At 47.8% G+C, this 23,252-nt stretch overlaps 2 protein-coding genes across 7 annotated transcripts in view; both read right to left on the bottom strand.

The window, feature by feature from the left end:
- The window catches only part of Chchd6 (coiled-coil-helix-coiled-coil-helix domain containing 6), a 264,538-nt gene that overhangs the window by 59,606 nt on the left and 181,680 nt on the right, over positions 1-23,252 (bottom strand). The window lies entirely within an intron of this gene.
- LOC101572521 (ubiquitin-conjugating enzyme E2 L3) lies at positions 16,152-16,836 on the bottom strand. The gene has a single exon (XM_004646105.2). It carries the CDS (start codon positions 16,814-16,816, stop codon positions 16,352-16,354), a length of 465 nt encoding a protein of 154 aa, XP_004646162.1. The 5' UTR covers positions 16,817-16,836; the 3' UTR covers positions 16,152-16,351.

The following is a 23,252-nucleotide window of genomic DNA, read 5'->3' on the forward strand; positions in this document are numbered from 1 at the left end:
AGACAGAGGTTCAGAAAACAAAGGACCCTGCCTAGGATGCCACAACCTCAAGCAAAAGAGAATCTTCTGACAATAGGCCTAGGGGCTTCCTTTGTGCTCAGCTGTCTCTCAGGAGAAAAAACAAAACAAAACAAAACAAAACAAAAAAACAAACCAAAGACCACACAGGCAAAATAGTGCTGATGGCATGTTTACATGTGGAAAATGTGAAGCCCAAAATTCTGGCTACCCTGGGCAGGAAGAGAGCTTCTCAGCCAAATTAGTGTGCACTAAAAAAGGCCAAGGGCTGAAGACCCAAGTAAATCCTAGAAATCTGAGAGGAACAGATTGAAGATAGGGGAGGCCCATGCCAAGGTGCTGTTAACCCAGCCAACACTGGTCATTGGGGGAGACTTGGACTCACCAGCCTAATTATCAAATATTCTTCAAAGCTCACAAGAATGCTGAATTTTAAGGGAAATAATCATAATTAACAGATTCAGATTTGGAGTATCTCAAGTGTGAAAATAGTAAAAAGTACAAATGAGAAATGAACAGAAGATTTCATAAATAGGTTCAAATCTTCAAGATAAAGTTAAAAGCCTAAGACATGTGGTCGGCTCCAAATCAATGAATGAGTAAAATGTTTTATTTTATTAAGTGGCGATATAGCTGCTTCCCGGAAAAGTTAGAAAGCGGGCCAGCTGCACCTAACTATGCTGTCATCTGGATGGGACAGTGGGCTGCCTTCTCCCCGACTTACTCTGCACCTACCCCAAGGGGAGTGCACATACCACTTTCCCCAAGAGCTTGCTCTGATCCAAGACGGTGACCCTCCAGGGCACAAGACACTATCATTTGCTCCAGCTCCCCTCCACTCTTTCTGATTCAGCTTCTATCCCTACCTAGACCAATGTGGCCCTCAGACTTGGTGGCAGGACACACTCCAATCCCCATAGCAAGCTCCGAAATGTGGGTCTATGCAGACCCCTTGCCTTCTCTGCCCAGGGTGCAGCAGACTCTGGAGCCACAGATCTGCACTTGAACCTTAGCTGATGTTTCTTATGGTTCTGGGCTGTTCCCCATCAACTGCCAGCCCTGAACTGCTCCTGCCAGCAGATGCCCACAAGCATACATGCGATAGCATCTTCCTCCAGTACCAACTATGCCTCTGCCTGCATCCACAACCCCTTCACCCTCACCAGAGATGCCCACCATCTGTGTTCCTGACCCCAGCCAATTGGAACATGGAATATGACACTTCCCTGAATTTGCTCTTCACTGGTCCAAAGGGAAAGTGGCCACAAGCTTTCTGGAATGAGCTGGGGATCTGACTGCTATGAGATACAAACGTCCTGAGTATGCTGCACAGCATGACACAGTTCACTTGTTTCTTTTCTTCACTTGACAAATAGTTGAGAGGACATTATTCACCAAACCTGATTCCTAAGCAGTGAGACAGCAGTAAACAGGAAAGGTGAAGTCCTTGCCTTCACAGAACTCACAGTTTGGATATGGGGAAGGTGAACACACCATTTTAGTCAGTAATAAATGCCACTTAAAACCCAAAGCAGGTGGAGATCATAAGGAGCCACAAGATGAGTACTGCTTTAAAAAGTTGATGAGGGAAGGCCCCTCTGCTAGGTCACTCAGGCAGAAGTCTGATGGGCGTGAGAAGACCACCTGGGGAAGGGACTGAGGTGGGGAGTCCACTTGGCGCATTCTTAGAGTAGCACAGCAAGCATGGTTGGAGATGAGGAAGAACGCAGGCAGGAGTCTGCCAGGGCCACCTGCACTCAAGCAGAGCTTTAGGCATGGCAGGGAGCTACCAAGGGTGTGGCAAGGGTAACGGTATGGCTAGGTTCCACCTGGAAAGATCTCCTGACTGCAGTGGCATTCAGTTTGCCCAGAGGGAGGAGTGGAAACAATCTAGCCTGCTGGAGGCACTGCAGTTACCTACGTGAGAAGGGGCAGGGCTGTTTAATGAGAGAGACATATATGCACTGGTGTCTGAAATGCCTAGGAGACAGTGGGTAGAGAAACCTACAGGGCTGTGGCCACTGCTGGAGGGCTGATAGAGGAGTTCGGTGCAGTAGCTACAGCCTAAGACAGCGTGACAGTTTTTGCCACAGCTTCCACTTGTTAAGGCTTAACTGAACAATGAAACCCCTGTGGCCCATGCTCCACTAATTGTATCTATTCCCATGTTCTCAGTTCCTCTGTCAGACAATCCTGCCAGGGCGCTCCTCCTCCTCCAAACATCCATCTTCTGGTTCTCTTACTTTGTGTTGTTTCTTGCAGTTCCTGCACTGCTGAGTGCTACCACTACTCATTCTGGACAGTTACCTGTCAGTTACCACTGCTCCCTGTCCCTCGGGGCCTCATCAAGCTGGCAACCAGATGCAGACAATTCTGCCTCCTGCTTGTCTTCTGAGTCCTTCCCTTCTTCTCCACCACTAGTGCTTGGATTCAGTCTTTATGAAGAGGGGAGAACTTTGAGGACACACCTAATACATATGCACCCTGGTCTTCCGACTGCTACTTCCTCTGCTCCAGCTTGTCCTCACACCATTGTTTTTAATGACCCTAGCACTGCCTTACTAGTCTCTATACTTCGCTCACAATGTCTTCTATTCTCCAAGCCTCCATGATATTCCAGATATTGATTCTTCTGTAGTCTTCTCTGTCCACCTGAGAAACTCCTATCCATGCTTCGAGACCCAACAACATCCCTTCTACTGTACAGTTATTCCTCTCCCAGGTAAAAGCATTTCTTTTTCTGGTACTCTGTACTAGATATGAGTTGTAATCAAAACTACAGTAAATAAAGTTTTAAAAAATTTATACATTGCTATTGATTTCCCTCAAAACCGTCCCCCTCGCTCTGAACACTTATTCCCTCATTCTTGCCACTTTCTGCAGCAGTTCTGGAAGCCTTCTAATGTGAGTACTTTTAGGTGTGCTGTCCTGCCTGCTTCATGTCCTTAACGGATTCAGATGTTCACCTTCTGGTGGTCATTGTGAATTTAGGGAAGAGTGGCAAGTTGCATGGTGCCAGATCCAGGGACCCAGGCAAATAATGCCATCCCCATACTTTTACAAGCCTGCCTTTTGGTTGGATGGCAGCAGCATCCACTGTATTTTTTTGTCACATCTTGTAAGAACAGGAAAGAAGACTCCAGAGCTGCTGTAGAGAATGTCAAGAATGATGAGGTCATTGTGTTTAAGCCAAAGGGATCATTTTAAGGGGACTCATGGCCACGCGGCTTTTGCTGGAGTAAATTCTTAACATGTAAATACTCACCATATATTTTGATCACCCCTCGTGCACTTTTCAGCACTATTTCCCACACTACTCTGTAATCACTTCTAGTATGTCTGTCACCCTGGCTTCTACTGGAACTGCCTGTGCTCAGGAACAGCATTTTATTTTTACTGTGAATGCTGGGCATCTGAGGAATGAATGAGGCATTCTTGGCTTACTTCAGATCTGACACATTTCTGGAGCTCTGCCTCCAACACCTCCAGCTAAGGTGGTCCGCTACTCCCTCACTGATGGGCCCTTGTCCCTGCCTTGTCTCTGCAATCAGTAGGACAGGGCCTCCTGACCCATGGCCTGATCTGTCCTGCCCCAGCATACTTCCCGTCCTCCTCCTTCAGTACTCCCTCTCCTCCCTTCTCTTGTAAGCACTTCTCAACCCTGGGACAGTAGTCCTTGTCCTACATAATGCACCTGTCTGGCTGCCACCTAAACCCTGCCTATGTGTGAATTGCTAATTAGTGTTAGTGACAGTAGCTCTAGGTGAGACCTAGGTATCTGCATGTGTGAAAGGCAGAGGGGAGAGACCCTCTGTATTTCTCTATGTCTCTCTCTTGCTGCCATAGCAAGAGATGTGCCTAAGTCTTGGCAGAACTGGCACTCAGGACCAGGTCTTTTTTGGGGTTTGGTTGCATCTCCTAACTTTTTGGTCTTGGATGTGTACACGTGTGTATGTTCATGGATGTACAGTTGAGAGTGAAGGTTACTACTCTGTCCTTATGAGGGAGTATCAGACCCTTATATGTAAGTCCTTGTTCTCTCTATCTCTGTCTCTCTGTCTCTATCTATGTCTGTGTCTCTCTGTCTCTGTCTTTCTGTCTCTGTCTCTCTCTCCATCATAAAGCAACAGATAAAAGTAAAGCTGTGTTAATTAGTAATAGCTGTATAGGGGTTTTAAAAGATTGATTTGCACTGCATAATAAACCTTGGCTGTCAGACCTTCAGATGAGAGCTGGATGTCAGCAAAAGCTTTCACTTTGGGTGCTGGTGGAGGAGAAGGATCTCTACCTTTGGCAATGCCCTGGAACACCTGGACTGGAAGGAGCTGAAGAAATGTTCCCCAAAGAGTATTTACATGGAGCCCATTAGCTCACAGCTTCCTGAACAAGGTACACACTGGACAAGCATCTGTCAGCACTGAAGGGATGTAGATCAAAGCACCTGATAAACGTGTAAGAAGAGAACCAGACATGGTGGCACGCACCTGTAATCACAGCACTTGGGGAAGCTGAGGCAGGAAGATCACAAGTTTGAGTCTCACTTGGGCAACTCAGCAGCTTAGCAAGACCCTGTCTCAAAATTAAAAAAAAAAAAAAAAAAACTTTTTTAAGGGCAGAGGATACCACTCAGTGCTAAGGCTCTAGGTTCTACTCCTAGTACTGGGAAAATAAAAAAACCCAACAAACAAAAAGATCAAAATCCCACTTAATGTGATGAGTGAAAAACAATTTTTTACAAATATGCTATGGAATGTGAAAGGTTGATTTTATCCTAGGAAGACCCAGGGCCTCTGGACCAGGATGCAGTGCCCTGGAACCAACGTAGGCTAGAGAGGAAATTAAAGAAGGGAGGCAAAGAGCTTTTGACTGCTACAGAGTAGCAAATAGCATTTAGCCTAGATGGACAGCGGCCACATGAAGGTAGATGGGAGGAAATTCAAGGGTGTACTTGGAGTGAACAGGAGTGACAAGGTAATCTACCACCATAATCATTCCACTTGCCAGGTGTAGAAGTAGGCAGGGCAGCTTTGCAGCTGGGAGAGGGCCCCTTGGAGAAATGCTGTGCAGCCAGCCCTACTTCAGTGCTGCTGGTTATCTGGTTTTTACAATTGCAAAAAAATATTTGGCTGAAAGAGTGTCTAAAGAGTGTGAAAACAAAATGGGAAGTATAACAGAAAATAAAAATAAAAGAACCAAGAGATGAATCTTAATTCCAGTTCCACTATTTACTGGTGATCTGCCCCTCAATAAAATTATAGAGATGAGACACAGTGAATTTCAACAATTCTCTGCAATGGAGTAGAAGGGTAAAAAATGTTAGTGATAGCATAGCTAGCTGTGAACTTGAACTAGGAACCCATGGCTAAGGCGCTACGGTGCATCTTGGGGATCTGACACAGCAGCCTAGGCAGGACACCGAAGTACTTGGATAAGGTGCTGCGCATCAAGGCACAGAGGCATTAGCAAGATGCTTCTGTTCGTCATGCTGATCCTAGGTTCCACTTGCAGATGGAGTGCTGGACAAGGCACCACACTCAGAAGCTCTCAGGCCTCTGTCACAGAGGCCCTCGAGACCCTCATAAGAGCAGGGCTTGTCTTTCACTGAGGACCTCCTCTCATCCTAAGGGATGTGCCTCGGGCAGACAGTTACAAGGGAACCCTGCAACCTTTCTCCACATGGAACTGATGCTCAGACACAGTTCCACTCCTTGAGAGTTTGTGGGCCACTATGGAGACAAGTAGGACAACAAAAATAAAGCCTGATGTGGGCCATAAAGGATACAAAGCAGGGCAGGCTGATGGTAGTGAAGTGGAATCCATGGCTGCACATGCAGGGCCAAGGAAAATCACCTCTAAGGAGCTCAATGGAGGTTGTGACTTAAGTATCAGGGAGGAAAAAAAAGGAAACAAAAGACACAAAAAAAGGCACAAAGGAAGAGAGAAACAAGGGAAAGGAATAGCACTGCAGCAGAGGCACCAGCAAGTGCAGAGGGCTGGCAGGCACGCACAAGGGAAGGAGGGCCAAAGAAGCTCCCCAGAGGTGGGGAGGGCGGGGCCAGAGCCAGGCACACAGGCTGAGGCACATGATTCACTTCAAATGAGGTGAAGCACAGGGACTAACACCATCAAGTCACCTTGACTTGATGAGGACCTCCTCTCATCCTAAGGGATGTGATGGACCTTAGAGGCAGGAGGTCCAGAAAGCTGCTGCGGGAGTGCAAGCCACCCGTGCTGACTCACCTGGGAAGTACCCGCTACTCTCTCCTGCCTCAGGAGCTTCCAGACAATGGTCCCAGGCACCCAGGCTGGAGTCCCATTCAGATATGTCCATCTGATGAAACTCTCCAGTGGAGACATCTGGGGTACACTTTAGAAAATAACTTCCTTCCTTTAAAAAGTTAGGATTTGGCCCATAGGACAAAATAGCCATGCTCTTATGCCCTGGACAATGCAGCAGCCACAGGCACTGGCCCATGACCAACTCCATACACACAGATTCTTCACCCTGGCTGCAGCCATCCTCTTATGATAAAACAAAACAAAACAAAAACTGAAAAAATAGGTACAGAAGGATCTTATCTAGTCTGATAAAATCCATTTATGACAAACAAATGGCCAACATCATATTCAATGGGGAGAATCTTAAAGCCTTCCTTCTAAAATCAGAAACAAGACAAAGATTTCTACTGTCACCATTCCTGTTCAATATAGTACCCAAAGTTTTAACAAAAGCATCATCCAGAGCAATTAGACAAGAGAAAAAACAAGAGAATATGTCAAATCATCATCATCTGCAGATGACAAGATCTTCTATGTGGAACATTCAAAAAATCCACTAAAAGACTCCTAGAATTAATAGCCCAATTCAGCAATATACCAGGATACAAAATCAACATACAAAAATAAATAGCATTCCTGTACACCAATAATGAACTGAGAAAGAAATTAGGAAAATAATACCATTCAGCATGGCACCAAGAAAAATTAAATACTTGGGAATTAACCTAATCAACAAAGTGAAAGACCTCTACAATTATAACTACACTACCCTGAAAAAGAAGGTAGACGAAGACATAAAAAAAATGGAAAAGTATTGCCTGTTCCTGGATAGACAGAATAAATATGGTCAAATGGTAATATTTTCAAAACTGCTACACAGATTTAATGCAATCCAAATTTAAAAACTATCAGCACTCCTCATAGAACTACAAAAAAAAACCAAAACCCTAAAATCTTTATGATACCAGAAGAGATCTAGAATAGCAACAGCAATACTAGGTAACAAAACTACAATCCTGAATTTAAAATTATATTACAAAATTATAGTGATAAAACAGCATGGTACTGGCATAAAAAGACATGTGGATCAATGGAACAGAAGATACATCAACAACCTTAAGCGTATGCAACTGTTTGATCTTGAACAATCGAGTACAAAACATGAACTGGTGGAAAGACAGCGTCTTTTATAAAAGTGATGGGAAAACTGACCATCCAGATTTAAACTGAAACTAGACCTGTATCTCTTACCATGTAATAAACTAAAATCAAAGTGGATCAAAGATCTAAATGTTAAAGCAGAAACACTGCTGAAAGATAATACAACCAAACTCTTGAACATATAAGCATAGGTAAAGACTTTCTAAATAGACCTCAAAGAGCACAAGAAGTAGTGCCAAGAATCAACATATGGGATTACAACATATTAAAAGGCTTCTGAGGAGCAAAGGAAACAAGCAACAGAGTAAAGAGACAACCTTCAGAATGGGAAACAAAATGTTGCCACCTGTTCCAAAATTCATTCCTCAGAGAGCTAATAACTGGACTATATAAAGAACTCTAAAATACTAGATTTCAAACATGGACTGATAAAAACTGACAATAAATCAGGACTCAGCTGGCTGTCTAATGTCTTCAGATGTCTGTGATTCTGCCTCTAGTTAGCAACCCCTACCACAGGCTGCGGATTTCCTTGCTGGGGCTACACACTCAATGCAGCATGAGTTCCCTGGCTTCTGGTCCTCCAATCCTTTCTGGCCCACAAGTTTTTCCCTTCTTCATTGTCAGACCCTGCTGCTTGCACCTGTGAGATCTGTGATGCCATCAGGAGGCAAAGCTCACATTAAGCAACATGCTGAACCCAAGAGGCAGTGATCTTATGGTCCACCCCGACAATGGGGAGATGGGTTGGCCTTGTTTCTGCACAGAGTGGCTGAATCGCTCCATATCTGTGACCACAACACAATGGCATTAACTTCCTGGGGAAGCCAAAGTCCACAATCAGGCAGTCAGCTGGGGTAGCAATCAAATATCTGTCACTTTTGCAACCATCACTTGCTGACTCTCGCCTGAGTGTCAGAAGCCTCCGCACAGTGTCCAGAAACTCAGGTGATACTGCTGGAGACTGAGGCCAAGCTAGGACGTGCATACCCCCATCTCGGCCACAGACACAGGTATAGACAGGGCTGCATGCAATGAAGGCAATCAGGCCTGATGCTGCTTCAGTTCTATTCCTAGGAAAGAAGGCGCAGTCTTCCGGTGCTGCCCACCTGGAGGAAGCAGAGCTGAGAGGACAACTACTACAACATGCAGAAGACCTGGGTCAGGGAGCACCTCAGGCCAGCCCTGTCCCAATAAGTGAGCCAATGTATGCTTCCTTTCTAAGCATGGTGTTTCCACTTACAATCCAGCATCTTCACCAAGGAGACCTATTTTTACAAAAGGGGCCATGGTGCCAATAGTCTCTTGGAAAAGGAGAAGCAGCTGTGGGGCCAGGGAAGGAGTTCTAAAGCAACTCACCCCAAGCAGGAAGAGTTCCCACAGCAGCCAGAGTGCCTCTTTGAGTAAGGGCCCCTGCCCTCAGGGTCTGGATGAATAGCCTCCATGCCTGATTAAGCATATCCAAGGGAAGCCAGCCTGAGAAGTGCACAGTCACTGGGAGCTTGAGCTGTCTTCAGAAAACAGGGCAACATCACCAGTAGCATCATCAGTTCCCAGAGTCAAGATGTAATCCAAAGGCTGGCAGAGAGGCTATGCAAGTCCTATAGAATCATCACTCTCACTGTGAAATTATCCTCCTGTCTTCCATGTAGGTTCCTGGGGTGGGGGATAAATACTAAGGAGCCAGCCATTACTGGTAGTCACTGTGGAAAGTGGCAAGAGAGCTTCTCCCAGCTATGGGCTATGGCCCTGGGGCCTTGGACCCATTCAAAAAGCATACTTGAAGTGTGAGGTGTGTGCTCTGGGCTCCAGGCCTCTGCCACATCTGCTGTATGTTACAAGGTTGTCCTTTCTGGCTTTACCTTTGAAGTATGAATGTGACCATGGCTAACATGAATGTGTAGACCCTTTCTCCTCACAACTATACAAATCAAATCCATTGACTGAGAATCATTTTAAATACAGGATTAAAAGCTCATCTATATCCAGGAAAGGAGAGCCTGAATAATGGGAAGTTCCAGAAGTATCACACAGGCATTGTACAAATGGGGATAGTTCAAAGGGTAGCAAAGTAGGGCAGGATGAGGGTACTGAGAAAGTCACGCAGCAATGATCGGAAAGTGGCCAACTGGCACCTTATGCCAACACCACTGCTTAGAGGAAAGAAGCCCAGTTCTGCATCCCTGCTCCATCTCTCTTCCCAGTGGGGTGATGGATGAAGATCAGCCAGAGTTTGCAAGCCCAGCATAGTGCTCCATAGAAAAATGACTATGTCTATTAACTGGCAAGTTCCAGGTAAGAAGAAGAGGAAAACCCACAAGGGACAAGCAAGCAGCAAAAACAAATCATAGCAAACTGAAAGAGCTTGAAGAACCTCATTCCCAGTCTGACTTCTGAAGGATAGTGCAGGAGTCTGAGCTAGACTGACCATGGGAGGTGACCCAGTGCCAACCTAGGGACCTGAGGGGCCTCATTGGAAGTGCCCAGGCCTGTGGAAACTCTGCCACAGGGTCAAACAAAACTCCCACAGCACAGTGCTGGAGAGAAAGTCCTTTAGACAACAAGGAGTCCTCACTGGAATCCCAAGGTACAGATTCTGTACCTTCACTCTTCTATAGTGACTGACAGTAACAGACTCCTCTGGGGCCATAATCCCACTCAGTAGAAAACCTGGCCAGTCCATGCCAGAAAAGCTTCTGGGCAAGTGTTCCATCTGAGCCTCAGATGTGGTGTGGCTGGAGGGAGCGCCCCTTTCAGGCAAAGCACATGGCTTGCCTAAGGCCCAAGCACACTGACAAAAGGTCATGACCCCTGAGGTTCTCAGTGCCAACTGCCAGAGATCACATTAAATCCTGTCAGGCAAAGAGGCCTGGAATGTCATTGTTTTAGAGATGAAAAATCTGTGCCCACTCTTAGGACCAGTGAGTAACTAGGTCTGCCTGACTCCTATGAAGCCATGAACGGCTGCCTCTTTCTCTACCAGACAGAGGCAAAGCCTTCAGTGAAAAGCCACTGAAGAGTATGACCCGGTAAGATGAGACAAGAGAGCAGCTTTCCTCTGTTAATGATGTCCTAGTTAAAAGAGTAACACCCGACTCCAGCACACCGACCCATAGCAATGCTACATATTAATCGGAAAGAAGAAAAATCTTTCCCGAGTTGTTATCTACTGATAACACGACATCCTTGTGAAGAGAACCTTGTCCCTGGTCACAGCACTTAGAGATACAAAGAGGATTAATGACTCCTGAACTACAGTCAGCCTGGATGAATAGATGTGGGCCCTACTGGGTCAGCAAGGCCTTGAGGCACAGTGTGTATGGCTGGGGTCGCACCACCAGCTGCTCTCCCCAGCAACCAGCCACCTGCCCCCAACGCTGCTGTTTTCCTCCTTGCCTCTTCCCTTGGGATCCTCTGTGACAACCTGTGTCAAGGCAGTTTGTTTCCAGTGAAGACTCCACGATGGTAGTCTGAGCCACAGCAGCAACCAGCGCTTGTTCAGACTATAGCCTGCACACCGGGAAAGTTTGGGAACACGTGAGGGCCGGGAGAGAGGCTGCATGGAGAGGGCTCCCTGGGGAGGTACTGCTCATCTCCAGGGCCCTGCAGCTGTTCCCTGACAGAGGCCCTGCCTCCTCTGCACCACACCCTGGCTGGGTGGAAGCATCACACACCAACCCACACCCCTCCTAGGGGACTGCATCTGGGAGGCAACAAGTGAACTCCTCAGTCCAGCTAAGAGCTTAGCCCATACCCAGTGGTGGGTCTGAGAAGTACAAGTTGACAGGGGCCAATCCAATCACCTTCAGGGAATAAACAAGTGACAACAGAGGTAACAGAGAGAGTTGACACAGTAGTCAAATCAGCACCATGGTAAAAAAAAAAAACTCCAACATTAGAGAAAACACAGGTAGAGTGGTAGAAACCAGGTAGCAGGGAGAGGACTCAGCCTAACACATAAGGGAGCAGAAACCCAGGCCTAGAGCTGCTCCTGCTCTGGTAAACTGAAGGTAAACTTGCATTTCTTGAGAAAACTTCTCTATCTAACACACTTTTCCCACAGTCCCCAAGAGCGGAGGAGAAACACATACCCCTCTGGGGTTCAGGGGTAGAGCCTGAAGTTGCCTGAGGCAAAGAAGGATAAAACTGCTTTGAAATTGCCTCTTTTATCTTGAAATATGACTTGAACTTTCCATGCTATTCCATAATATCAGTGTTTGCTTTAATATAAAAATAGCATCTCTCCCCTCAAAGCCTCATGTAAAATTGATGTTCCAGGAAGATGTGCCCTTTCTAGTCTGTGGCTTGCCATCCTCATCCTGGTGAGTGGGTACCCTGGGGGGAAGATGCCCTGGGAGCACATGCCCTGAGGAGGACCTAAGTACCCAGGTGGGACAGGGAGGCTGGGGAACCTCAGCGGTCCTCCTTGCTAGAAGACTCATAACATATAAACACCCTAGTTCTTACAAGCCTCAAGAACCAGAGGCCCCAGCTTCAAACCCATCTTAAGTGAGGTAATCACATAGTGTACACAACTGCAGCTCGGCAGTCCTTCCAACAGCTCTTGTGCGCTCCCCACGCCTACCAAGCCATATTTATAGTAAGATGCTGGGTAGGCATCTCAAGGGACAGGGCAGCACATACAGCCAAGCAAAAAGTCTAGAGCAAGAGAAGTCACCTCCTCCTGCACTACTGTTTCAATGCCTCACAAAAATGACAAAGGACACACCAAGAGTCTAGTGAGTATAGAGCACTTGCTCTCAAATAACGGATGGATTGTTCTGCTGATCAAGACAGGGGTCTGTAGCTGTGCTGTGAGGACACACGTTACTATGGCCCAAGTGACATCTCAACTTCAATATCCTGTGAACTGGCTTTCAGCAGGTGCAGAGGGCCACCACTGCCTCTCCAGCCCTTCCTCTGCCCTCAACATACATAGTCTGGGATGATGGATGCAGATGCTGCTGCTGTTGAAATGCTGTCAGCCAGTAAGGGTCATCCCTATCTGTCATCCCACTCTCTAGCCCTCATGAATCTCTTCCTATTCAGCAGCTCTGGGAGGAACCCTTCTATCCCCTCACTCACTGTGCCCTCCAGCAAGTCACCTCACCTTTTCAGGTTGCAGCAAAATGAGGCAATTAGATCACATTGCCTTGAAGGCTCTCTGTAGCCCAAAGAATCTATGATTTTAGCTATGCAACCATTAACCAGAACGAGAAAGGTTCATATATATCAACACAGAAAGAACTGTAAGATGTATTATTAAAGTACCAAAAAAAAAAAAAAAATCATGCTGCTGAACAATATAGCATGATTTCATTTGGGTAAAGTATAAGCTTGAGTATGCACTAAAAAGTTTCGAAAGGATACACAAGGAAGCATAAACAGTGGCTACTTTCTGGTGGTGGGATAAGAGGTGTCAGGAGAACAGTGTTTCACTCTATACTAACTTCAGCGCTCTATCACATGTATACATGACTTTTTCTTTTAAACAGGTTCTTTCTATGATGTTATTTTTATTTATTTATTTATTTATTTATTTAATTTATTTAGAGAGAGAGTGTGTGTGTGTGTGTGTGTGTGTGTGTGTGGCCAGCTCAGCCCACCAGGGGGCGGGGCTGGCAGGCATGTGGTGCTGGGGGATTGAACTGTGGTCCCTGTGCTTTGCTAAGCTTGTTCTAAGTAGGTGCTTTAGACCACTGAGCCATCTCACCAGCCCTATACATGACTTTTTAAATGAAGTAAATAAACACATACAAGGCCCTATGGTTGAGGACAACCCAGCAAAATTGAGGTCTCTGCTTGCCACTGCTCACGCTAAGGACAATGTGGGGTCTCTCCTGCTGTGCCTGTGTGGCCCTGTCATATGCAACTTGTGGAACGACAACAACAACAAAAAAAAACCCTTGTCTGTCACTGGCCTCAGAAGGGTTTAGACCTCCCATATGCAGCCAGCACAACCCACCTGCTGCTCCTAGTGTTAGACACCCACAGCCTGCTTCCTGCCACAGCAGCACCTGCAGACATGGGCTGAGCCAAGGGAATAAATAGGAAGCCCTCTCATCCACCTCTTCTTCCTGACTTTCTAGGCCATCCCTCCATCTTCTGCAAAACACCTGTCATGTTATCCCCAGTCTAATGTCTGGTCTTGGTCATTAAAGACATGTGCTGCTCCTGCGCCTCCAGTGGCCCAAAGAACAGAGCAGCTACTTGGTGGAAGTGGCTTCCCCCTGATGGCGGCCTGGAGCATACAGACGAACAGCCAGTGCCTGGAGGGAGCTGCTTGTCTCTTAAGAACCTTCATGGTATTAGAAGAGGGTAGGTGGCATCTCAGGGGAAATATCTGAGGTGTCATGGACATGTCCATTTTCCAGTCAGAGAAAGGACAATCACAAAGGAGAGGACACAACGACATAACCAAGTAACAGCTAGGTATAGCTCCTTGAACTACCCACCCCCCCCCTGCCAGCTGCTTGTGGGAAAGGCCCTAGGAACTCGCTTACAGCTCCCATGGCAATGCAACTGGGTATCTGACAGCACAGGCTTGGCCCAGAAAGGGCTGTCCCACAGGCCAGCTGTCTCCCCCTCTGCCCAGTCACCATCCCCTCTGCATTCAGGGCACACTTGTGCCCCAGGAGTTGGCCATACCTCTCATAGCTTGAGGGCACCTGTTTTGGGGCAACCCTCCCTAGGCCCAGAAGCAGATTCCCTGTAGTGTCACCACATCTTCACATTGCTGTAAGGGCATGGTACCACCATGCCAGGCTTTCAACCCCCTCCTTCAGGAGAGTTCAAGTCTATGCCAAGGGAAATCTACTGGTTCCAGGGTCCTTCCATATGCAGACTCCCCCACAGACAGCCCTTCTTAGTCTGCAGCTATTGTACTATTGTGTCGGCATCACTGGATTTTTTGTAATAATAATAAAGAGCTTGGACTACGGGATTAATCGCTTTCACAGCAATTCTGGAGGAAGAAATGGGAATGATGAGGCATGCCTGATGTCTGCTTTGACCTCATTCAAGGTAGACCAGAGCACAGGAAGCAGCGTGGCTGTCCCCACAGGGTGAGAGAAAGTGGAGAATATGAATGAGTTACTCAGGGCTGCAAGACACCTCAATGACAGAGTAGAGGCAAGAAACCTCCTATACCCACAAATCCAGATGATTATATACCGCTTCATTCAGAGCTTAGAGATCACTCAATTAAAAATGAATCAGCTGAAGTGACTTTCAGGAATAAGAGCTATCTGAGAAAGGGAAAATCACTCCCAATCAGCAGTACTTTCACCTGAGACATACACCAGGGAAGACAAGTGTCAGGATGAGACAGAGACTGCATGGCAGTGGAGAGCCTGGGCTGTTCTAAGCCTTGTGTCTCAGAGGAACTAAGTCTGTGTTACTTGGAAATGAGAATAAGAAACTAGAGTCTAGAGAATGGGGCATACACAGGGAGACAACTGAAATGCTGCCTTACAGGCTGCCTGGGAGAGACAGTGTCTCCCGGAGAAGAACCTGGACCATGTAATAGAGTTCTGAGAATGTCAAACATGGAAAAGGTTCTCCCAGTCAGAGGTGGACCAAGAGATGGATACACTGTGAGCTGTGAGCACCCTGTGGGAGTGATCAAGGCTGGGACAGCTGCTGCACAGTCTGTGGAGGAAGTTCAGGAGCAACTGGATTAGAAGTCCGTCCTGGCTGTGAGCTTTCTGTGGCTTTTGCACTGCATTCTACAGTCTCTTTGGGATATTGTGCCTCAAGAGCAAATGACCAGCCATCAGTGGGAGAGTCTTCCAGAGTTACATAGACATGGGGCCCTTTTAGGATGCACTCTCCCAGGTTGGTGCTGAGGTCATAGGTGCATCCTCCTTGAGTTTGGTTCCAAGAGAAGACCTTAGACCATGTGAGAAGAAAATAAGACAACCATACAGGCTGCAGAGGACACTAGCTGGGCCCAGCCCTGCAAAGCCCAGCTCCACAAGACACTCCTCACAGAAGTGTTAGCACAGCCACAAGCACAGGCAGCCCTGTATGTCCCCCACACCCCCAGGCTGAGATTCCAACACCTGGAACACAGGTGCCCTGTGGAGCTCTGAGGTTGGCGCCCCAGCAACCCCAAGACAAGAGCTTCAAGCAGTCGTTGATCTAGCTCATCTCTGATATAGCCACTTTATGCTCATCAGTAAACTGCTAACCTCAAACACAAGTGCAACCACTTCTCACAGCCCACTCCCTAGTGCCAGCCATCCCCAAACACCACACAGAAGAGACCAGAGCCTGCTGTCTGATTTTCTGCTCCCAGACTTGCCCTACCAGTTTATCCGCCTTCCTGAGGCTGCAGCCTTCTTCTAAAGTGCAAATCACATCTGTTTCAAGTAGCCTGGTCACTTCCACCCTTTCATATGCAAACTACTTCCTGTCCCCTGTAAGGTCCACCCATGAGGCCCTGTCCCCTGGTTTCCTCAGGGCCTTGCCTATCATGTTAGTGCCTCTTTTTGCTCAGAGATCTCTCAAAGTAGGATCAGACATCCTCCCAGAGATCTTCCCAGAGCTCTGCCCCAGATCTAACTACTTTTGAAGCGCTTTTATGACTGCTACTTTTCCTCAGTCTCACCTCAAATTTCATCTTCTTAGAGGAGGCCAGGTCCCAGCCAACACAAGCTCCAGGTGCTTTTTTTTTTTTTTTTTTTTTTTAGAATATCTGAAATTTTTAATCCTTTCTTTACAGGTTACTAGATCACTTTTGATTAAGAAAACTGTAGAAAGTTAGTAACTGCCACAAGTGAACGCCAAGTGGTGGCACGTGTCAATTTCCACAGAGTCCTGCTTTGCGGGATGTCTGAATGCACTGCGAGGGGTCTCTGCTCACACTTGCTGGAATCATTTGTGGCAGATTTTAGTCCACAGGTCGCTTTTCCCCATATTTCTTTGTAAACTCTTCAGCATTCTTACAGAATTTTTTACGGTCCTTAGAGTATTCTTCAGCTAGGTCAGCCCGGAGCGGGTGCTCAGGCTGGGGGTCATTCACCAGTGCTATGAGAGACTGGATTACTTGGTCGGTCTTGGTCGCTGGCTTCCAGTTCTCAGCACTAATTACCGGCAGGCAAACTTGCCCTTTTTCATCAATGTTTGGGTGATAGATCTTTGTTTTAAATGTGATCTTCGGTGGTTTGAATGGATACTCTGCTGGGAAGTTGATTTCAATTCTAAAGGCCCCCTTATCATATGGAGGGTTGTCAGGAACAATAAGCCCTTGCCAAGTCAATAAATTAGCTTCATCAACCTGGATGTTACGGAAGTTTTTCATTCCACATTTGCGGATCTCTTCAAGCTCCTTCATCAGCCTCCTGCTGGCCGCCATCTTGGATCTGGTGCTGCTGCTTTCCCAGCTCCAGGTGCTTTTTGACACAAGATCATGGGTGGTTCCATCCTTCACCAACTGTTTAGTGTCTGTCTCCTACAAAGGAGCTGTGCCCTGGGGCATGGCCACTGTCTGGCTAACTGCTAACTTCTAGCACACAGAGCCTACATAGTACCAAGCAGCTGCTAAATAAAGCTACCCCTACCTACATCCCTGGGACTGAACTGCAATCCCACTCAATACTTCATCTCCTCCTCTACTGAGAAATCCAGGGCCATGGGTGGGAGCTCTGTTTTGTCCCCTTGCTGCCACTCCTTCCTGTCCCCTTGGGAACCCCAGGCACAGCAGATACTGACCTATAGAAAAGGCTAGGGCCCTGAGGTGGGTTAGGATTAAAGGAAGGTGAAAACCACTGTTTAGCAGTCTACCTGAAAACTCTTGGCACTAAGAGGTGTGACAATTTACACAAGCATATACCGGCACTGGCTAGGGAGACCTGGAGAAGAGGGGATACCAAGGCTCCCAGCTTAGGATCAGAACTGCTGGCAGAGGGTTGACTCCCTTGACCAGAAATCAGGCATGCCCCAGAAGTTGGGTACTGCTGCTCAGTGCAGAGTGGGGCACAGGACCCAGAACCTTGGTTCCTTGCTTATACTCAAGGAGCCCCGGGGCTGCACTGGCACTTAGGTAGGATGCTATAACCCTGTCCTGAACTCCATCAAGGGACAAGGTGTGCCTGTGTTACCTAGCCCAACAGAATCACCACATCTGTGTGGGAAGCCAGAGCTGATCCTAGGCCCTGCCCTCTGATGAGGGCTCATCGTGCCTTGGATGTGACTATGCCTCTCACCCTGCTTCAGCTATTTATTACTTGTCCAAAGTGCTGCTAAGTCCTGGTTTCCCCTGCTGGCAGTGTGGCTCCTCTCCTGCCCACAGAAAGCCCATCCACTTCCTGAGCAGCTGTCACATGTGCCAGGGAATCCCCAACAAGTAAGAGGGCTCTGGGTCAATACAAAATCCCTCTGACTGGTGGTTCTTCACATAGGCTGGGCAGATGCAGAAAAACAGTGGCAGTGCATTAAGCTGAGAACCTGGACAGATAGCCTATCACCAATGTCAGGTGCCGGACCACCTGTGTCCTGGCTGCCATTCTGGCTCCCAGCTGGCTCCTCCACCCACATGACCAGCAAACTGCAAACTTAAGAGCAGGGCCCAGCCCGCTTAACCACCCTCTTACTAGCACTTTCTGTGGACCTGAAAGGAGCCCGTAGACCATGCACCAAGCCGACCACTAAGGTTGCTGTGGCAATGAGCATTTTCCCATAAATACTATTCTTGACACTGATAAGGTCCTCGGCTCATAGAGTCTATGGGATGGATGCAAAGAGAAAGAAAGACACACAGTGGTGGAGTTGGAGACATCTTGCTGCAAGGGTTGTGTATCCTGGGTGATGCTGACCAGAAAGCAGGGATTGTGCTGTGTGGCCCCAGTATGGAAAGGCAGGTGTGACGGGCACAGTGTGCTCCAGTGGGTACTCACCAGGGTAGGGGCTAAGCAGGAGCAGGATGGCTGTATAGTAGCAGCAGAGCCATAGTCATGACCCCAAAGTATCAAGGAGTACTGGTTCTGGGGAGTCAGTTTCTGAATTGCCAAAACCCAGAGCAAGCAGGTCATCCCCTGGGCCCAGGGCAAGGCACTGGAGTGACTATGCTCTGGGACCTGCAGAGCCTAATTATTTGCCAAGTGTCAAGAACAATGTTTGGGTCTGCTCTTCATCTGGCCCCTTCTTACTGGCATGCCATCACCAGCGCAGTGACCTTTCAGAGCTCAGAGAGTGCTGAGTCCCTATGCCCCTCTGTGTCTACCAGGCCAGGTCTGTGTCCCTCCGTGGGCTTGGCTTCCATCTCAGGCCCTCATTTCCCCACCTCCAATGTCGGGAGACCTGCTTCACAGGTCTCCACAAGGCTGATTCCATAGTCTTCTTTATAGTCTGCTCTGATGCACCTTCTTCTCCAAGAAGCCTCTGCTGACAGCACAGAGCTCCTCGACCCCTTTGAGCTTTTGAAATCCATTCTGCCATCCTCTAAGCTGCTGCTTTCCTGCCTGATCCTCTCTTAACCAGTGGTGGAACAAGAAGCCTCCACACCTGAACAGAGGAGACCTAGAGCCTGTGCTGGGGTTGACATGCCTGCTTCCTTCTCCGAGTGCAAGACCTGGCAGATCCTGGATCCTGGGATTGGCTTCACAGCTCACAGAGCTCACTGAGAAGGCCACACCCAAAGGAACCACACTACAGTATGTAAGGACAGCTCTGCCCTCAGGTGGGAAGCCATGGGTATATGCCTTCCATCTCCCTTTCCTTTCTGTTTCCTCACTACAAGAGAGCATCCTTGTCTCTAGGGGCAAGAATGAACTACACATTCCAACACTGCCTCAGTGGGTGACTTCAGTATGTAGCCCACACGACCCTTTCCAACCTCCTCTTGCTGGGGAGCACATGGTGGGAGCCAAGGCCAAGAGGCAGGAGAGCACCCTGTGGAGAGTGAGCCCTGGGTCTCGGCACCGTGTTGTGTAGGTGCAGCAAGTCCCATGACTCCGCCCAAACCCCAGCGCACTCACATGGAGGCTGCACCTGCTCCTCATCCCCAGGGACTGGGGAGTTACCTTGCCTCTGTGTGCTGCTTTCCACCCCAAGCACAGATCCCACTAGCCCAGTGCAGGTTCCCAGACTCCACAGTCCTCACTGATTTCAGCAATGCTAACTGGAGTATAGCCCTCAGCATAGTGCTGTGCCTGGAAGAGTAACTTGGTGTCTGCTGAACAAGGGATGGGTACATGGATAAACAGGATTAGGGCAACAGAAGGAAAACTCTTAACTGGGCCTAAGCTCAGAGGTTAGATAAGTGAGTGTTACAGTGGCTCTTTATCAACGAGGACTAGATGTAGTAGCTACAGATCTGAAGACCAGCAGTGAGAGCAGCTCTAATCACAGAAGCCTTTTCTCTCTAAGAGGACAAGTGGGCCACCTGCGTGTCTGGCACTCTCAGTCATACCCACACATAGCTCCCCCTTTGAAGTCATCTTTCCTAGAGCAGAGGGTGCTGGATCTCACACCCCTGCAGCAGCACTCCAGATGAGCAGCACCTTCAGTTTTACCCTGTTCATGTGCCTAGAGAGAGCAAGGTTTCAGGGTCCCCCAAGCTGTAGGGAGGCTCAGAAATAAGTGTCATCAGAACTCTCTGCAACCCTAAAAACAACTAGAGCCTTCCTAGCAGAGAAAGTATAATGCGATACTGAGTTGACAACTTGTAGCCCACTCCAACGTAGCAGGATGCTCTGACTGAGTGGCGGGCTGGCTGGTTTCCTGGGGAGCCCCTCTTGTTGTGGTCACTGGGAATGAGAGGCCAAGAGTCAGAAGATCTGGGTGGCAGGCCCTAATCCAGCCTCAGTGCTATACCATGCCCAGGGTCCTCTGCCTTCTCAAGGGATGGTAACAATGAGCTAGACCCTCATGCATGGGAGCCAATCTAGATCTCCTTCCTACAAACCCCTCGTTGATACAAGGACATCTCTAACATAATCAATGGGTGACAAAAATAACACCATTCAATTCAGGAAGCCAAGAAATCCCAGGATAACAATAAGGAAAGTACTCATTTATTAAGCACCTATCATGCTAGGTCATTAATCCTCTCAGTTATGCTGTACAATAAGAATTATTAATAGCCCCCCACTACTGATTGATAGAGATGCTCATAAAGAGTGGAAAGTGTCTGAAACATACAGTCAATAAAATGGTATTACTAGGATACTCCTCTAGACCTAGCTGATTGTAAGACAGATGCTTTTGGATTTTGCCACACTGAATCACATTATACAGGCCAGAAGTACATGCAAAGCTCAACCTGACAGCACAGATCCCAAACCTGAGACTCCAGACAGAGGACATCATCACACTTTGCTATTAGTTTTTTGTTTGTTTGTTTGTTTATGTTTTGTTTTGGTATTTTAGGGAAGGGTCTACAGGGTGTTCAGGGTCTCATTACTAGATTGGACTCATAGTGATCCACCTGTTTACAGCCTCCCAAGAGCTGGGATTATAAGCATGCGACACCACGCCCAGTCTCAATTGCCATCTCAGCATGCCCCGGGGGCAGGGCCAGCATGGCACGCCAGGGGACACTTTGCTATTGGAAGCAAAGAGCTGGTCTTGGACAAGTCCTAGACCAGCTCTGAGTAAAAACAATCTGTTACTTCACTGTTATTGAGAGGACAATAGATGCTACAGGTGGAGTAAGACTCCAAGTAGGTTCAGGGAGGGTTCTGGACATGGTAGCTGGGACTTGAGTGCTACACTATCTCTTCTCTCAGTTCTTGTAGCTCCAGGTGTCCCTTGTGACTAAGTCTGTGGGCTCTCTATGTAGCTTCCAGGAGAAGTGGGATGAGAAGTGGAAAGCAGAGGGGAGGAAGAGCTAGGATATGAGTGAATCCTGAAGGGCAAAGTGGGGTGGTAGATGTTCCAGCCATGTAGCACACCTGAGGGGAGATGAAGAGTGTGGACTGGGGGGACTGCTGGTCAGTGATACACAGGCCCTCTGGGAGATGTCAGGGGAAGGGCCAAGGGTGCCTGCACCAAATGTGGCAGGGGGTCCGCACGGGCTCCCCAAATCCTGTCTGTAACTTCAGACCCCGGAGATGAGCATGCTCATATGCCTTAACCAAGTCCAGCCATTCACAGTGGCCTGGACACATGGCCAACAGGATGCACCTGCCATCTTCCCACTAAACCAGGCATGAAGGAGATGGGCCAACACTGGAACAGCACTGTGCTTCTCACCACAGAACTTGAGTTATGAAAAGTCATCTTTTATTAAAAATGTCATGTCTATTAATATGTAATAGGTTTATTACTGTTACTTTTAACTGTATAAATGAACTCCTTTAAAATGTTTGCCCCATTTTAAATATTTAATTGATACATGATATTTGAACATAACTGTGGGGTACAGTTCAATCACTCACTATCTACATATAGTGTATAGTGATCAAATCATGGCAATTAGAACTTTCATCTCCTCAAATACACATAATTTCTATGTGCCGGGAGCCTTTAGACTCTTCTACTTCTTTGACATATCATACATCACTCTGGCCTCTAGTTACCATACTGAACAGGGCAATAGAACCACTGCCTCCAGCACCTACTACCTAACCTCTCCCCACTCCCACCCCTTGGTGACCGCTCTTCCACCCTCTTCTACGAGACTCAATCGTTTAGCTTCCACAGCTGAATGAGGACATGTGATACTGTCTTTCTGGAACTGGCTTATTTCACTCAGCATTCTGTAGTAACAGTAGCTATCACCCATAAAAACAAAAGCTCTTTAGGCCTCTCAGTATTTTTGTGCCTGGAAAGGGGTCCCAAAGCAACATTCTGAGAATTGCTCTCCGATATTGTAGCTACCTTCTGAGGCAGGTCCTCAGTCCGCTACACCCAGTGCACCAAGGTCTGGGTGTCATATATGGCAGCAGATAAAAGGAGAGGAAAACACTGTAGCACCTGTTAGGGGCTGGCCCTGTACATGAATACTTTCTGCAAGGACAGTCTGAGCACTGACTTGCAGGACACATTTCCCTGTCTTAACTCCCTTGAACTCTGAACTATAACCATATACTCCCTGTGGTTGTGGTCTAAGCCCTCCATGGACTCTGAAATGAGCTGTGGGGAGGCACTCTGAGAGTAGCTGTCATCCCAGTCCTTGTCTGGCACCTCTCTCTCAATGGCTTCCCTGATGCCTTTGGCCCAGGTCCTCCAATATGCCAAGGCCTCTCTTTACTTTCTCACTGCCTGCCAAAGTCTAGATCTGGAAAGGCCCTCAATGGCCGACGGTGTTCTTGGGAAATGGTAGAACCTTTGGAGGGGCTTAAAAGGTGGGGCAAATGGAAGGCCCTTGATGGGGACATGGGAACCCAGTCCCTACTCTTTCTGTTTTCAGCTGCCATGAGTCAGCAGGCTTATTCCACCTTGTGCTTCTACCATGATGCACTGTGCTCAAGCAACAGGAAGAGCCGCTGTGGCTGAACTCTCAGAACTCATAAGCCAAAGGAAAACTCTCCTATAAGTTGAGCATCTCAGGTATTTAGTCACTGCAACAAGGAGCCCCTAACTCACTGCCTAATCTGGTGTTCAGCACAGCCCTTTTTGCCCAACAGCCAGTCCTCCTCAGCTGCCTGCAGTAACACCCTTGCCTGGCACACTTGTGTGTTCCCTGCTGCCTTTTGCTCCCTACATTCTCACCACTTCACATGGCACAACATGCTGCCTGCTCCACACTCCTGCTCCTACATGTCCTTGGGTGGCACCCAAGCCTGGTATCTCCCATGACACTGAGAAAGAAGGCCCCATTTTTGCATCACCATGCCCTCACAGGCCTC

Source organism: Octodon degus, unplaced genomic scaffold, assembly GCF_000260255.1.
Source record: "Octodon degus isolate 3935 unplaced genomic scaffold, OctDeg1.0 scaffold00254, whole genome shotgun sequence".
In the NCBI taxonomy this organism is placed as follows: domain Eukaryota; kingdom Metazoa; phylum Chordata; class Mammalia; order Rodentia; family Octodontidae; genus Octodon; species Octodon degus.